Source organism: Delphinapterus leucas, chromosome 2 (genome assembly GCF_059928025.1).
Source record: "Delphinapterus leucas isolate spDelLeu-1000000601 "Yukka" chromosome 2, BTC_Dleu_Yukka2, whole genome shotgun sequence".
In the NCBI taxonomy this organism is placed as follows: Eukaryota; Metazoa; Chordata; class Mammalia; order Artiodactyla; family Monodontidae; genus Delphinapterus; species Delphinapterus leucas.
Window position 1 is genome coordinate 85,213,279 of NC_143130.1, and position 17,198 is coordinate 85,230,476.

A 17,198-nucleotide genomic window follows, 5' to 3' on the forward strand; every position below is an offset into this window, starting at 1 on the left:
ATGGGGAACTTTAATTGGATGGATCAGGTTGCCAAAATTTGAGTCCACTGATCAATCTTAACACATTCCCCAAAGAGGAATGACCAGACTTGATATACTTCCTAATGTGATTCAATCATCACCCAGGAAGCATTCTTGCCAAAAAAAATTAAAAACTGCACCTGAATTTGATCAAGCTTCTAGAAAACAACAGTTTACAGAAACACAGGAGGTAGAGAGAAACAAGTAAAATGATACCACAAGGTTGCAATCAGCCAAATCCAGAATGTGGAAAATTCTACATGACAACACAGTTTCTTCAAGGGATAAATGCCATGAAGAAAGTGGGAAAGAAGCTGAGGAGGAGAACTCTTAAGAAATTAAGAGGAACTTAAACCAAACGACAACCAAATGCAATATGTGACCCTTATCTTGATCCTGATTTGAACAAACCAGCTGTGAAATGACGTTTTTGAGAGAAAATGGGAAATCTGAACATGGACTGGGTATTAGATGATATGAAGGAATTGCTGGTAATCTTTAAGCTTGATAATGGCATTGTGGTTATGTTACAAGAAAAGCCTTTGTGAGAGACACATATGGAAATATTCATGGGTGAAGTAATACAAACAAACAGGATTTGCTTTAAAATATTCCAGGAAAAAGAGTAGAAGGGGTGGGAGGGAGGCAGACGGTGGATGAAACCCAGCTGGCATAATGTGAAAAACAGCTGAAGCTGGACGATGGATATATTATTCCCTCTTCTATAATGTATGCTTGAACATTTCTACAATAGAAAGTAAAAAAAATAGGGGAATGGCCAATTATAGAACATTCATAAAATGGAATGTTATACAGATGTTTGAATGAGGTAAGTCTGTATGTACTAACTAGGAAATGTGATATATTGCTAAGTGATATACTATATAGCATGGATTAAAATCCTCAACACCGATTTCGTGGGATATTGAAGCTAGTTACTTAATCATTTTAAAACCTCAGCTCCTCCAAAGGCATGTTAAAGATAATAATAATACTTGTTTTGTAGAACTGTTGTGAGGATTGAGAACAATTTACATTCAAGAGCTGTGCACAGAAGAACATGGCCCATGGTAAGCATTCAAAAACATCAGCCAACAGTATTATTATTGAAAAATTCAGGGACAAGAAATATTTCTAGTATGATCCCAATTTTGTAAGAAAAGAAAAGACAATTCGTGTATAGCACGTATACATATGTAAGTTTATATAAGCATAATACAAAGTCTGGAAGGATATATTCCCAATTGTTAACAGTTAGGGAGGGGGTGGAGGTAGGGTACAGGGAGTAGGAGGCATGACGGCTGTGAATAGAGACACTTCTACTGCTTACCTTGTGCCCTCAGGTCTTGTTTAAATTTATTACAAAATAGGCATGACTTTGGTGATTTTTTTTTTTTGCGGTTCATGGGCCTCTCAATGTTGTGGCCTCTCCCGTTGCGGAGAAACAGGCTCAGCGACCATGGCTCACGGGCCCAGCTGCTTCACGGCATGTGGGATCTTCCCGGACCGGGGCACGAACCCGTGTCCCCTGCATCGGCAGGCGGACTCTCAACCACTGCGCCACCAGGGAAGCCCAACTTTGGTGATTTTAAGATGTCTTATAAATAAATTTTTTAAAAAGCTTTGCTTCAGGTTATCTAATACTTTGCGTCAGACTAAAAGGTTTAGGGGCTGAATAGTTCTTTGCTTTCCCCTGAATCTGATTTTATAATATACTTTCTTTGTCAGCACTGTTGGGGGTTTCTTGAAAATCAGGAACACTGAAAACAAAATGTCAGTAAAAGCCAAGTTTGACTAGTTTTTATAGCGTTTACCATTAGTATTATTTAGTGAGGTGAGAGTAGTTCCTATTACATTTGCTGACACATTAAGCATAAAATAATATTCTATTCTCAATGGTTTTCTAGGTCAATACCATCTAACTGGAATCTTAGGTTTCAAGTACATATGCATAACATTTGGTATGCAAATACTGAAGCTATTACATGGAGAAAACAAAACATAATTAACAAAGGATTGGAATTCACAAAGCATTATAATTACTCACTTGAAAAATGTTCTTGGTCGACACCATTACTACTTCCCACTATATTGCAGAACTGTGTATTCGTTATCAAATTGTGCATCCCAAGAATAGCTATAAATATAGAAAAAGAAAATTATTTTTTTATGTCCATCAATTTTAAACATAAAGAATTAATTTTATGCTCCCAAATTTCTATCAACGATTTTAACACTCTCTGGGCTTTTTCCTACTCAATTAAATACACATTTCATAGCTAAAAAAAAAAGAGAGAAAACATGATTAAAAACCACCTACAATCTCTTTCTTATCAATACCCTTGTAATTTCTCCCCACATTTCTGAATTTAGACACGGCTGGAGCCAGCTTAACCCTAAACCTAAGTCTATGCTTAGCTCCATCTGGTGGCCAAGAGAGAAAATGGAAATGATCTATTGTTGCTGTTCATCCTCAGAGGGTTTCTCCAAACATAATGCGATAAAAGGCAGATTTTTCAACTTAACCTTAACTCTCATATTAATTTACATTTGTATTTTAGCTAAGAGTAGAATACTAAAAGTATGGTTGAATTCTCATATTTAAGATTAAAGTAGCATCCCTCAAAAATGACACTTAGGAGGAGAAATAGATTTGGTTTTTGATGGCCTTTTGCACAAATAAGGCAGAAGCTACAGTATGCCTCTGGCCCATTCCGCTCTGATGAATGTACCATTTATAAATCCATTAGCCCTCAGCCCGCCCCAAGGAATAAGATACCTGCTCTAGCTGTGGTACCACACCTTGACTGTCCCTTCCCTGGGTCCTTCCCAAAGAACCATCACTGCTCCTTTAAAACATGTTAGTTCTTAAAGTTATTTGGTACTAACCTCTCCCCATGTGTCATATTTTTCTATCTAGAAAAATGGGTGTGGGTGGAGGCAGCTGGGGGCAGATACTGGTCCAGATAAGAAACTGGTAATGATGAAAATCACAGGGAGGTTTGGAATGTTCCATATATCTTCAGAAAAGTTGGGAAAGTGGTGAGTATAGCTCAGGACTGACTATTTTATCTAATTTCCAGTTACCCGTTTCTGGGTATTCTAATAAAATGGGATAGCAGTAGACCCTGGAGACAGCTTCTAGCTGACCACCAGCTGATGAAAGATTTTTATAAAGACTTTCAAAGATGGCAACATGGGAAAAGACATCCAATAATCAATAAATTCCATTAATATAAAAATTTCACCATTAAGAGAATTTAAAGAAACTAAATCCTTTATGTCAGATTTACAGTGTAAAAAACAAAGCCAAATGTACGGTTACTTATTCAACAGTGCTCTGCTGGGCAAAGCAAGTATTTGTATAGTGTGTATAAGGTGTGTGCTGGTATTTTCCTCCCCTCTACACCATTCACAAATTAATTTTTTAGGAGATACCTGCGAGATCACACAATTCTGTATCAGAAGCACTTGTCAAAGCTTCTTCTAGTTCTGGATCAAGAGATACTTTTTCTTCTGTAAAAGTCTGTACAGGTTTCTGCTTAGGGATAAATATTTTCCCTGTAAAATAAAGCAGTTTGTTAGTTTCATTACTACTGCTAGTAACTCACCATTTTATTCTTACAAAAATTATTAGAAGTATGTGCAGCTGAAGCTGAAGTAAAAGGTCAAGATTAACATCTACAATAATTTTGTTTCATCTTCGGTATGTATTTATAAGTTTCTAAGGCAACACTTTGGCCATATAAGTTGGAACAAGAAAAAGAAATGAACCGAGAAATTTTCCCATTTGTGAAAAGTAAAAATAGGCTCTTTCTGGAGTAATTATGAGTTATTCTACAAATACTAAATCAAAAAATAAATGAATAAACAAAAAAAATTTATAAATTAAGGAAAAAACAGAATTCATTTTCTTATTCTTAAGCAAGGAACTGCTACAGTCCCTTGGGGGATGGCAGAGGCAATTCTAATTCCAGAAATTCAAGTTCTAATTGCAAAGAAATTCCTGTATGATGTCCTGAGTGGTAGTCTGAACCTTTCTGTCACTGTTCTTCTAAGCCTCTATGACACTAACAAGGTCACCTGTTTAAGAAACTAGTTATTCTAGAAACCTACAGTATCTATTATGTGAAAATCAGTATTTTATTACCATATGTTCAATGCAAAACTGAAAACATGAAGGGAATGGAAAATGATAATGATATAGCTGCAGCGCAAGCCAACCAAACAAGAGGTACTTACACGTGGTGGGACTGTTACCAAGATTGACTCTGGTTTCCCCCCTGAGAGAGGTGAAAATCCTAACTAAGTGATCTAGGAAGGCCTATGTGTGGATTCACACAACCTCCAATTATTTTCTTTTCTATCAGAAAATTACCAGGAAAATGTGTGAGAATATGTGACCTGATGAATCTATGTAGTGTTCTATCAAAAGAAATATTTGTGGGCTTAATAATCAGTGTAGTGAATGTTGTACAATTCTTGTTCAAGGTAAATATCAGTGTAACTCATAAGAAATCCTTCCACAATACAGACTGCTCCCAGGAATCTGACCAAAGCTGGTCAGATATTTTCAGCTAAGCCCATCTAAAAGATTTAATTTCTGATATTATATTTCTTTTTTTATTATTTCCACTTGGTTCTTGTTAAAAAAAAATTAGCTTCCATCTCTCTGCCAAAATTCTTCATCTCTTCACACATGCCTTGTCCACCAGATTTTCTGAGATTTTTATTATAAAGTTCCTGACTGATAACACCAATATTTGGGTCATCTCTGGTCTTCTACTGACTGTTTACTTTTCTTGACTATAGGCCACATGTGTCTTAAGATCTCTGACTTCATATTGGGCATTTTTGTATAAAAGTATAGCAGAGACTAAAGGAAATGACATTTATTCCTAGAAAGGAATGTGCCACTCAGGTCAGTGCTGAAGTAACATGCTCTACAGTTGAGCTGGATCTGGGCTTTTTGTTGCAACGTTAGTTTAATTCATTTCCTCAACTGGCTTCAAACATTTTGAGGACAGGATCAGGACTTACTCTTCAGCAAGGCCTAGGATTAGAACTCTGGTGAGTTTCTGGAGATCTCCTGAGCAGCCACTGCCTACTCTTTTGAACTGTAAAGTAGCCACATTGCTCCTGATGTGTAGTCCTGGCTGCCAGATTTCTAGGAGCTCTGTTTTCCACTTCCACCCCCCACTTTCCCACTTTTCGGGCCTTGGCAGATCTTTCAGCCCGACGCTTATGTTGTCTGCTCTACACTTTGTGAAGTGGAAGATGGCCTGAAAGGGACTTCTCTCAGCTCTCCTGTCTCTCTCTCAATCTTCCGAGCTAAAAACCTATGCCTCAGGAGTTTTCTCTCAGCTCTGCTTCACTGCCTCAGTTCTTGGAGTAGTATCCCTCGCACTAAATGAAGGCCTGAAGCAAAGAACTGGAGGGTAGTGCAGTCTCACCCTATCTCTAGAGCTGCACTGTTCAATATGGTATGTTCAATACGGTATGTGACCATTTAAGTTTAAATTAGTTAAACTTTAAAATTCAGTTTCTCAGTCACACTAACCGCATTTGGCTAGTAGCTACCATACTGGTTAGCACAGATACTGAACATTCCCATCATGGCATAAAGTTCTAGTGGACGGCGGTGCTGCTCTAGGGATTCTCTGATTTCTAATCTACCGTGCTGGCCCATACACAGACATTAAAAGTTTAAAGTTAGGCTGATGTCTCCTTACTCCTCTCTATGGTAGTTTCCTCCTTTTCCCTATATTTCAGTCAGGAAAGAACGCAGAATGGATCCCCTTTTTCTTTTTTGGATCACCTCTCTTATGGAGGGCTTGCCACTTTCTGGAGCCACTAAGATTTGTGTCTTCAAGCTTTCTGATTTTTTTTTTTTAACTATGATTAATGTAGCTTATATTGCTTGTTTTGGTGAGAATAAGAGGTCTCTTGCAACTTCCTACATCTGAATCAGAAGACTTTCTAGGCAAGTATTTTCTTATTTAAAAAATGGCACTTGGCCAATCTACAATGTATTTATATTAGTAAGGATGCTTTTAACTGCATATAACAAATACCCAATTTAAAGTGGTTTAAACTGGTGCTTCTCAAGCTTCAATGTGCATGTCATCTACCTGGTGATCTTATTAAAGTGCAGATTCTGAAGTAGCAGGTCCTAACATGAGCTCTAAGAATCTGTATTTCTAACCAGCCTCCCAGGTGATGCTGATACCGCTGATTCACAGATCACTGTCAAAGCAGCATGGGTTTAAACAATAAGTTTTTTTGTTTTTTGGGGTTTTTTTTTTTGCGGTACGCAGGCCTCTCACTGCTGTGGCCTCTCCCGTTGTGGAGCACAGGCTCCGGACGTGCAGGCTCAGCGGCCATGGCTCACGGGCCCAGCCGCTCCGCGGCATGTGGGCTCTTCCCGGACCGGGGCACGAACCCGTATCCCCTGCATCGGCAGGCGGACTCTCAACCACTGTGCCACCAGGGAAGCCCAACAATAAGTATTTTTTATCTCACTTAATAACTCCACAGGTAGGTGGCTGAAGGGCTGGTTCAGCAGCTCAATGTTGACGTCAAAGATCCAGGCTCTGTTCTTCTCTTTGTCTATAACTAGCATGGAAGCCTCTGTTCTCAGGCCATTAGTCTCAAGATGACCTTTGTAATACTACGTATCACATCCTCATGCGGCAAGGTCAGGGCAGGAGGGAAGGGCGCTTTCTCAACTGCTGACTTTTATAAGGAAAACTGTCCGATAGATTTCTTCTCTGGTCTCACTGACCAGCACCAGGTCACATGTCCATGCCCCACCTGCAAGGGTAGCTTGAAAAGCAAGCATCTGGCCTTTTTAATCTATTTCAGAGATGGATTCTGCCAGTAAGGAAGAAGGAATTTGTGAATGGTTGTTAAATAGAAAACTACCACATTTGTCCCAATGCTGAACCAGATGAAGTACACTGCTATGCTCCCTTAATTCCCTGAACATTTCACTGTGGCTACACTTACTCATTTTGCATGTCTGTCTGTCCTCTGTGAGCTTTGCAATGTTCTGTTCCATCCTTATATTTCCATCCCTACAATTCCATCCCTACACTGTCTGTCCTCTGTGAGCTTTTCAATGTTCTGTTCCATCCTTACATTTCCTAGCTCACAGCAGGCAATCCAATTAGTTGAATAAATAATCTGGTGATCACCTCTAGCTCAACTACCTCATTGTATAAAGTATAATATAAATACCCTGGTTCAAAGTTACACAGCAGAGTTAGCACTAGAACACAGGTTCCCAATCTCTCAACCCAGTAATTTTTCCAATAAACTGGTGGCTTTCAAACTTAACTCTCTAGCAGCGGACTTTTCAATTCAAACAAATGCTTATCTATATGGTGGAACGTAACTGATCTTCTTATCAAACAAATGCTTATCTATATGGTGGAACGTAACTGATCTTCTTAGTACCAAACTTTGGAGTTCTGGTGATTATTAGATAACCTTTTATCATTAGTTCACAGACGAAGGCAAATCCAAATCATTACATTCTGATAATTCCTTAATACTTTTCACAATGGCTGATATAACAAAGCGGCATACAATTCAGATGGCATGCCTTTAATTGCCATTTCAGGATAATTACATTTTCCTGAGCAAAATCTTACCAGCACTTTCAGGTGTCTATCTCAGTGGCTAATGTTTGTTGGCTGCACAATGGATTCACCTGGAAAATTTTAATACATTCTGATGTCCAAGTCCCACCCCCAGAGATTCTGATTTAACTGGTCTGATGTGCTGTATGGGACATCTGGATTTTCAAAAGCTCTCTAGGAATTCTAATGCATAGCAGCCAAGGTCAAGAAACATTGGATTATGGTATTCACTTAGTAAACAAAACTATATAAACTATCAAAAAGCTGCCTATGTCTTATTCTAGGGACCAATGGAATCTAAAGCGTTATAAAAATCTAAAATGTTTATTTTTGTAATCCTCATCCACAGTCCATAGAGACATTATTCTTTTTCTTTTTTTTTTTTTTTGCAGAAGGGAGTTCCAATCCCCCATCAGCATGTTCTTTCTTTCTTTCTTTTTTAATGTTTATTTATTTGGTTGCACCAGGTCTTAGTTGCGGCAGGCAGGCTCCTTAGTTGCAGCTCACCAGCTCCTTAGTTGTGGCATGCAAACTCTTAGTTGCGGCATGCATGTGGGATCTAGTTCCCTGGCCAGAGATCGAACCCAGGGTCCCTGCACTAGGGGTGGGGAGTCTTAACCACTGCGCCACCGGGGAAGTCCCGAGGCATTATTCTTATGTAATTTTTCCCCATACATAAACTTTTGCTAATACTTACAAATACAAAATGGATCTCATCAGAAAAAAACAACAAAGCAAAACAAAATTTCCAAGGGCTTATGGAAATTCTGTGACACAGAAGTTTGCTCTATTTATACAGCTGTGAAATAATTCGGTACCTCTTCTGATACTCCTCTTTACAATTTCTCTGTATGTAGAGATTTTTGTTGCAGAGGTATTTAGCTTATACAGTATTATGTTTTTAACACTACAAAAAGTAATCACTTCTTATTTCTTCATGATTAAACAGGAATACACTGTAAGAATTATACTTCAATGCGTATATATAAAATCTTGTTATAGAAAATTAAAAGTAAAGAAAATTACTTTTGTAAGAAAGGATAAAATAGGCAGAACTTAAGTTTAGTATTATGAATACAGTACTTAAGCGGTTCTCCTCAAACTCTTTATAGACTTAACCCCTTAAACAAATCTCAGCTATTTGCAGAAAGTGACAAGGTGATTCTAAAATTCATGTGGAAATCCAAGAGACCCAGAAGAGCCAAACAGTCTTGAAAAAGAACAGCTGAACGACTCATACTTCCCAATTTCAAAACTTAATACAAGACTTCACTGGTGACCCAGTGTCCACCTGCCAGTGCAGGGGACACGGGTTCAATCTCTGGTCCGGGAAGATCCCACGTGCCGTGGAGCAACTAAGCCCGTGCGCCACAACTACTGAGCCTGCGCTCTAGAGCCCGCAAGCCACAACTGCTGAAGCTTGCGCGCCTAGAGCCCATGCTCGGCAACAAAAGAAGCCACCACGATGAGAAGCCCATGCACCGCAACCAAGAGTAGCCCCCGCTCACCACAACTAGACAAAGCCTGCACGCAGCAACGAAGACCAAACGCAGCCAAAAATAAATAAATAATTAATTTAAAAAAACCTAAATACAAAGTTACTGTAATCAAGATAGTGTTATGGTGTACAAGGAAAGACATTTACATCAATGAAATAGAATTGAGAACCCAGAAGTAAACTCATATTTATGGTCAATTGAATTTCTACAAGGATACCAAGACAATTCGATTGAGCAAGAGTTGTCTTTTCAACAAATAGTGCTTGGACAGTTGGATAGCTACATGCAAAAGAAGTTGAAGTTGGACCCCTATATTTCATACCATACACAAATATTAATTCAAAATGAATTACAGACCTAAATGTAAGAGCTAAAACTATAACTGAGAAAAAAAAACCCTAAGAGTAAATATCCATGGCCTTGAGTTAGGGAATGATTTCTTAGATATAACAACAAAATTACAAACAACAGGACTTCCCCGGTGGCGGAGTGGTTAAGAATCCACCTGCCAGCTCTATTTACAATAGCCAGGACATGGAAGCAACCTAAGTGTCCATCAACAGATGAATAAAGAAGATGTGGCACATATATACAATGAAATATTACTCAGCCATAAAAAGAAACAAAATTGAGTTACTTGTAGTGAGGTGGATGGACCTAGAGTCTGTCATACACACTGAAGTAAGTCAGAAAGATAAAAACAAATACCGTATGCTAACACATATATATGGAATCTAAGAAAAAAAAAAAAGGTCATGGAAGAACCTAGGGGCAAGATGGGAATAAAGACACAGACCTATTGGAGAATGGACTTGAGGATATTGGGAGGGGGAAGGGTAAGCTGGGACAAAGTGAGAGAGTGGCATGGACATATATACACTACCAAATGTAAAATAGATAGCTAGTGGGAAGCAGCTGCATAGCACAGGGAGATCAGCTCGGTGCTTTGTGACCACCTAGAGGGGTGGGATAGGGAGGGTGGGAGGGAGGGAGACGCAAGAGGGAAGAGATATGGGAATATATGTATATGTATAACTGATTCACTTTGTTATAAAGCAGAAACTAACATACCATTGTAAAGCAACTATACCCCAATAAAGATGTTAAAAAAACCCAAAACAACAACAAAAAAAAACAAAAAAATAAATAAAAAATAAAAAGAATCTGCCTGCCAGTGCAGGGGACACAGGTTCGATCTCTGCTCCAGGAAGATCCCACATGCTATGGAGCAACTAAGCCCGTGTGCCACAACTACTGAAGCCTGTGCACCTAGAGCCCACGCTCCACAACAAGAGAAGCCACCGCAATGAGAAGCCCACACACCGCAATGAAAAGAGTAGGCCCTGCTCCCCGCAACTAAAGAAAAAGCCTGTGCGCAGGAATAAAGACCCAATGCATCCAAAATAAATAAATAAATAAAATTTAAAAGGTTATTGTAAAACAAAAAAAATTACAAACAACAAAAGAAAAATATACATAAATTGAACTATATCAAAATCTAAAATTTTGTGGGACAATGATACCACCAAAAAAATGAAAAGACAAGCTACAGAATGAGAGAAGAAAAATTTCAAATCATATATTTGATAAGAAACATATCTAGAATAATAAATCAAATATTTTGATTGAATGACAAAAATCAGTAATAAAAAGACATCCCAATTTAAAAATAGGCAAAAGATTTGAAGAGACATTTATCCAAAGAAGATATAAGATGTCTAAGAGCACATGAAAAAATGCTCAATACCATTAGTCATTGGGGAAATGCAAATCAAAACCACAATGTGTGTTATCACTTCACACCTACTAAGATGGCTATAATCAAAACGACAGACAAGAGTTGGCCAGGATGTGGAGAAATCGGAACCCTAATACATTGCTGGTGGGAATGTAAAATGGTGCAGCCACTCTGGAAAACAATTTGGCAGTTCTTCAAATTGTTAAAAAATAGTTACTAAATGACCCAGCAATTCCACTAGTAGGTATACATAGCAAACTGTACACAAGTGTTCACAGCGCCATTATTCATAATAGCTAAAAAGTGGAAACAATCCAAATGTCCATCAACTGATAAATGAAGAAACAAAGTGTGTGTTTCCATACAATGAAATGTTATTCATCCATAAAAAGGAATGAAACACTGAAACATGCTAAAACACAGATGAAACTCCCAAACACTAGGCTAAGTGAAGGAAGTCAGTCATAAATACATACTGTATGATTCCATTTATTTGAAATGTCCAGAATAGGCAAATTTAGAGACGGAAAGTTGATTAGCGGTTTTCTGGGGCTGGAGAATAGAGTGAGGAATGGAGACTATTCATAGGTACAGCGTTTCCTTTTGGGATGATAAAAATGTTCTAAACTTAAGATTATGGTGATAGTTATACAACTCTGTGAATGTACTAAAAACCACTGAATTGTACACTTTAAATGGGTAAATTCTATGATGTGTGTTGCACCTTAAACGCATTCAGCCAGATAGTGCTTGTGCTTCTTAGTTAAAATCAGCTGTTCTCTGGGAAATACATAATTAGCAAACTGCTTGACTGATTCCATATTAACAGAAAATGCATTTCTAAACATGTGTGTTAATTTAAATTAGTCTCATATAAATTAGATTTAAGTTACAAATCTTAATTACTAAGGGATGCTGATAAATAGATCTCCATTGTAATGGTTAATGTGATTTGTGCCCTCAATGTCTTGCAGGATGAGTGAAATGTTCAGCTTTTATTCGACGTATGGGGTGTGTGTGTGTGTGTGTGTGTGTGTGTGTGTGTTTGCAGAGGGTAGGGAAATGTGTAAATTTGATACTGCTTTTATCCAAAACCATCTGTTAACAAAATTAGTACACCATTTTATTATGATCATCTTTCTTCTGATGTTTTTTTAAAAATCATGGATTATTCTTTATAGAAATTTCAGTCTCATTCTGATAAAATGATTTAACATATATAAAGCAACTGGTATACAGTAAACGCAATAGACACACGTTAATTAGTTATTCTTATTTTCTCTGGAATTTCTTGCATGTGTACGTGAGAGAGACACAGAGAGTTTTCCAAAACAAACAACCCAGGAGGACTGAAAACCATAAAGTTCCAAGTATCTATATCAGTGATTCTTTTTTTAAAATTCATTCATTCATTCATTCATTCATTTATGGCTGAGTTGGGTCTTTGTTGCTGCGCACGGGCTTTCTCTAGTTGTGGCGAGTGGGGGCTACTCTTCGTTGCGGTGTGTGGGCTTCTCATTGTGGTGGCTCCTCTTGTTGCGGAGCACGGGCTCTAGGCGTGCGGGTTTCAGTAGCTGTGGCTCACGGGCTCTAGAGCACAGGCTCGGTAGTTGTGGCACATGGGCTTAGTTGCTCCGCAGCGTGTGGGATCTTCCTGGACCAGGGCTTGAACCCATGTCCCGTGCATTGGCAGGTAGATTCTTAAGCATTGCCCCACCAGGGAAGCCCTATATCAGTGGTTCCTAAACTCAGAAAATGAACACTGACTAGGCATGGATATTTTTGAAAAAGCTCCCTACATGATTCTGATTTTTACCTACTCATGTTGATAAAGTGCTAATCTGTATAATTACAGCTCTGAAAAGATTAGGATGAGTACCCCTGTACTGATCTAATTTTACTTTTCCTCTCCTTGAAATATGTTCTAAAAGCTCTGACTTATAACTTTTAATATTTGTATTTATTTGAAATAACATAATGTCTTAAAAAATGGTTATTCACTTCTATTCTTCAGTACACAGCATTCTATCTAAATACCTTATTTAACAAAGCAACATCTAAAACTGGATTTTTTAAAAACTGAAATTACAGTTCTTTACATTGTAGCAAAATATGAAAATAAGCAATGACAAGATCAGAAAAAATCTCTCAGACAAGTATGAAAAGATATGCTTGCCACCCCCAAATGAAACAAAACAAAAACAGGGCTATGACTCTTGGTTGCTAAGAATGTTGAAAGAGTTCAGTAATGTTTCTGTAACTACAAAATGGCAGCTAAGGAAATAGAAGAAACCAAGATAAGAATTCATATAATGGTAGCTTAAATGCATGGCATTTATCCAAACCTGCGTTTGTGCCAAGAGGAGGGAAAAAAAAAAAAAGGAATAGCTTGCCAAAATCCTTGTTATTGTTCTAAAATAAGTAAGATAGTATAAACCATGTTAACAATTTTATTGCCAGGACCTTTCTTCACAAGTCCTCATCTCTTTTGCTCTGATATCAAGTTACAGCTACCACAAGGTTAAGAATTATCTTAGTCATGGTCCCATCCTTGCTAAGTATATAAAATGTACAATAACTAGGGGCTTCCCTGATGGCACAGTGGTTGAGAGTCCGCCTGCCGATGCAGGGGACACGGGTTCATGCCCCGGTCCGGGAAGATCCCACATGCCGTGGAGCGGCTGGGCCCGCGAGCCAGGGCCACTGGGCCTGCGTGTCCGGAGCCTGTGCTCCACAACGGGAGAGGCCACAACAGTGAGAGGCCCACGTAACACAAAAAAAAAAAAAAAAAAAAAGTACAATAACTAGAAACAGAGCAGTCTCTAGTTATTTCATTTCTACAGAGGTGAAAGGCCCTAGCTAATTTTACTATGTGTATGTTTATAAGCTACCTTGTTCCAGAAAAGATTTAAGTGAACTAGGCCACTATAATCTCCACAGGGGGCTTTGGGATATCCTTTTGACAGGAAGAGCACAAACCTCAAATCAACCAAACCAAAGGATGAGGGGGCAGATACTGGAAAGGCGTTTTCGGTTTGACCCAACAGCACACGTGACACCTGCTCAATACTACAATATGATCACCAACAAATGCTCCTTTATTCAACAAATGTTTAGTGAGCCTGTATATACTAGATAATGAGCTAGAAAGATAACATAAAGAAAATGAAATATGAGATTCTTTACTCTGAGGAGCTTATACTCTAGTTGGGGAAACAGGATATCTATTGTATATGATTCTGGAGACTTCCACTTCTGGCCAAGATGGAGTAATAGGGTCAGGATTTACCCATGACTGAAACAACCCCAAAATGGACAAAATATAAGAAAGTTTACAAGACACTGATCATCAGGCAAAAAAGAACAGTGATTCCTGAGAGATGAGAAACAAAGTGAGCTCCATGACTGCCCAGGTTACTGCCTAGAGAAATGTGTCCAGGCTGCAGCACAGGGAACAGAACCCAGGCAGAGCCTGGGGAACTATCTGAACCAAAGAGATACAGCTGAGGTCCAGAAAGACGAAGGCAGCCAGCGTTTACAGAACAGAGTGCCAGAGAGGACAGAGTTACACAGCACACTCTGGAGATCTGCCTTTTAGCGTTCAGCAGAGCAGCACATGTGTATGATGAAACTACCTTGGGCGAAGGAGAAAAAACCATCTGAAAAAATTAGAAATAACAGTGCACAGGCTTATGCAGGGCTGGGAATAGAACGTGCTCCCACCAGCCAGACTGGAAAACCTCATAATTCACAGGGCACTGGGTAGGGAACTCAGGAGAGTCTTCCCTCAGTAGTGGAGAAATAATGAGCCCTAGACCAAACACTGCTGCAGTCCCACCTAACAAATCTGAAAAGCAAGACCCTAAAGGATCAAATGACCAAATTGTTTCCATATAACTTAATCTTGTCTCAGAATGAAACTCAACACTATTTATAGGGGTATCAAAATATCCAGCACCCAGAAAGTTAAAATTCATAATGTCTGGTATCCAATAAAAAATTACCAGCATGCAAAGAAGCAGGGAAATTCGACCCGTAAGGAAGAGAAAAAAAAAATCAATATATCAAAACTGACTTAGCAATGACAGATGATAAAATCAGCAGGTAAGGATATTAAAACAGTTATTATAATTATATTCCATATGTTCAAAATGTTATATAGAGACATGGAAGATATGAAACAAACAAACAAAAAGTTGGAAAGAGAACAAAGAACTGATGGGACAAATAGAAAAGATATACTATGTTAACACTAATCTGAAGAAAGCAAGATTGGTTATATTAATATCAGACAAAGTAGATTTCAGAGCAAAGAATATTACCAGGGATAAAGAAGGTCATTCCATAATGATAAAATGGGCAATGCATCAAGAGGATATACAAGCCTAAATCAACTAAAAAGAAAAAACATGGGGGGAGGAGTCAAGATGGTGGTGTGGGAGGACGGGGAGTTAGCATCTCCCCACAACTAGGGCACATGCCGGCCGATGATGGAGGACTCTAACCCCCAAGGAGATGGGAGGAACCCCAGAGTGAACCAGTAGGATGTAGGGGGACTTAGGGGGGAGGAGAAGTAGAGGCCAGACAAGATCGGCACCCCTGAAGCCGGAGAGATCAGGAGAGGCAGGTGGGAGGGACTCTCTGGGAAGAGCGGGAGAGGAGTGGAGGGTGATCGCCTGGACCACTGGGGCCAGGGAGCCTGCTGAGCTCCCAAGCTGGTTCCCCACCTTTTCAAAGCCCCCTCCAGGCCACATGGGTCCTGGGGGCATAGGAGGGAGGCCAGGGAGATCAGGAGACGCAGGTGGGAGGGGCCCTCCCACACCCCAGACCGGAGGAGCAGGAGAGGAGAGGAGGGCATTTGCCCCACCCACTCGAGCCCAGGAAGCCTGCTGCGCTCCCAGGTGAGGTCCCCTGCCCTCTGAGACTGGGACCCTTCAGTTCCTTGAGCCTAAGCCCCACCCCACACAGCCCCCAGGGCCTTTTCCAGTGCTGTGGGTCCTGAGCATTGGCCCTGCCCACCACCCAAATCTCGCCCTTGCTTAAGCCCTGCTCTCCACAGCCAAGGCCTTCCCCCTCTCCTTTTATTTATTATTATTTTTCTTTTCCCTCCTCCTCTTTTTTACTATTGTGGTACTGATGTACCTTCCACTTGTTGATTCATCTATATTTTTACATTCTTTCTAACATATCTGTTAGCTTCCTAGTCTAATTTTTTTTTTTTACTTCGTTATTGTTCTTTTTTTTTTTGGCACCCCATGCGGCTTGCGGCATCTTGATTTGCTAGCACGGGGTCGGGTGGAAGCTCCTGCGGTGGGAGCTCTGAGTCTGAACCACTGGACTAACAGACTCCTTCAGACTCCAGGGAATATTTATCAGAGTGAGATCTCACAGACTTCCTCATCTCAGCACCAAGACCCAGCTCTACCCAATAGCCTACAAACTCCAGTGTTGGAAGCCTCAGGCCAAACAACCAGTAAAACAGGAACACAATCCTACTCATTAAAAAAAAAAAAAAAAAGGCAAGAAAATATGTCACAGATGAAGGAGCAAGGTAAAAACCTACAAGACCAAACAAATGAAGAGGAAATAGGCAATCTACCTGAAAAAGAATTCAGAGTAATGATAGTAAAGATGATCCAGAATCTCGGAAATAGAATGGAAGCACGGATTGAGAAAATACAAGAAATGTTTAACAAAGATCCAGAAGAACTAAAGAACAAACAAACAGATGGACAACACCATAACTGAAATGAAAAACACACTACAAGGAATCAATAACAGAATAACGGAGGCAGAAGAACAAATAAGTGAGCTGGAAGACAAAATGGTGGAAATAACTGCCGAGGAGTAGAATAAAGAAAAAAGAATGAGAAGAATTAAAGACAATCTCAGAGACCTCTGGGACAACACTAAATGCACCAACATTAAAATTATAGGGGTCCCAGAAAAAGAAGAGAAAAAGAAAGGGTCTGAAAAAATATTTGAAGAGATTAGAGTGGAAAATTTCCCTAATATGGGAAAGGAAATAGTCACCCAAGTCCAGGAAGCATAGGGAGTCCCATACAGGGTAAACCCTAGGAAAAACATACCAAGACACATATTAATCAAACTAACAAAAATTAAATTCAAAGAAAAAATATTAAAAGCAGCAAGGGAAAAACAAAAAATAATATACAAAGGAATCCCCATAAGGTTATCAGCTGAGTTTTCAGTGGAAACTCTGCAGGCCAGAAGGGAGTGGCAGGATATATTTAAAGTGATGAAAGACAAAAAACTACAACCAAGATTACTCTACCC

The 17,198-nt window shown here is 39.3% G+C and overlaps 1 protein-coding gene across 6 annotated transcripts in view; it reads right to left on the reverse strand.

The window, feature by feature from the left end:
• The window catches only part of TMOD3 (tropomodulin 3), a 104,608-nt gene that overhangs the window by 17,017 nt on the left and 70,393 nt on the right, over positions 1 to 17,198 (reverse strand). For all 6 annotated transcript variants that reach the window (XR_016392102.1, XM_089907218.1, XM_022579502.3 and 3 more), the window contains exons 4-5: positions 3,460 to 3,582; positions 2,069 to 2,158 (exon numbers count right to left, since the gene is read on the reverse strand). Coding sequence is in view for 5 of the 6 variants with exons in the window: in XM_089907218.1 (XP_089763344.1) it covers positions 2,069 to 2,158; positions 3,460 to 3,582 (213 nt within the window). In the remaining variant the exon portion in view is untranslated. The remainder of the gene's footprint in view (positions 1 to 2,068; positions 2,159 to 3,459; positions 3,583 to 17,198) is intronic.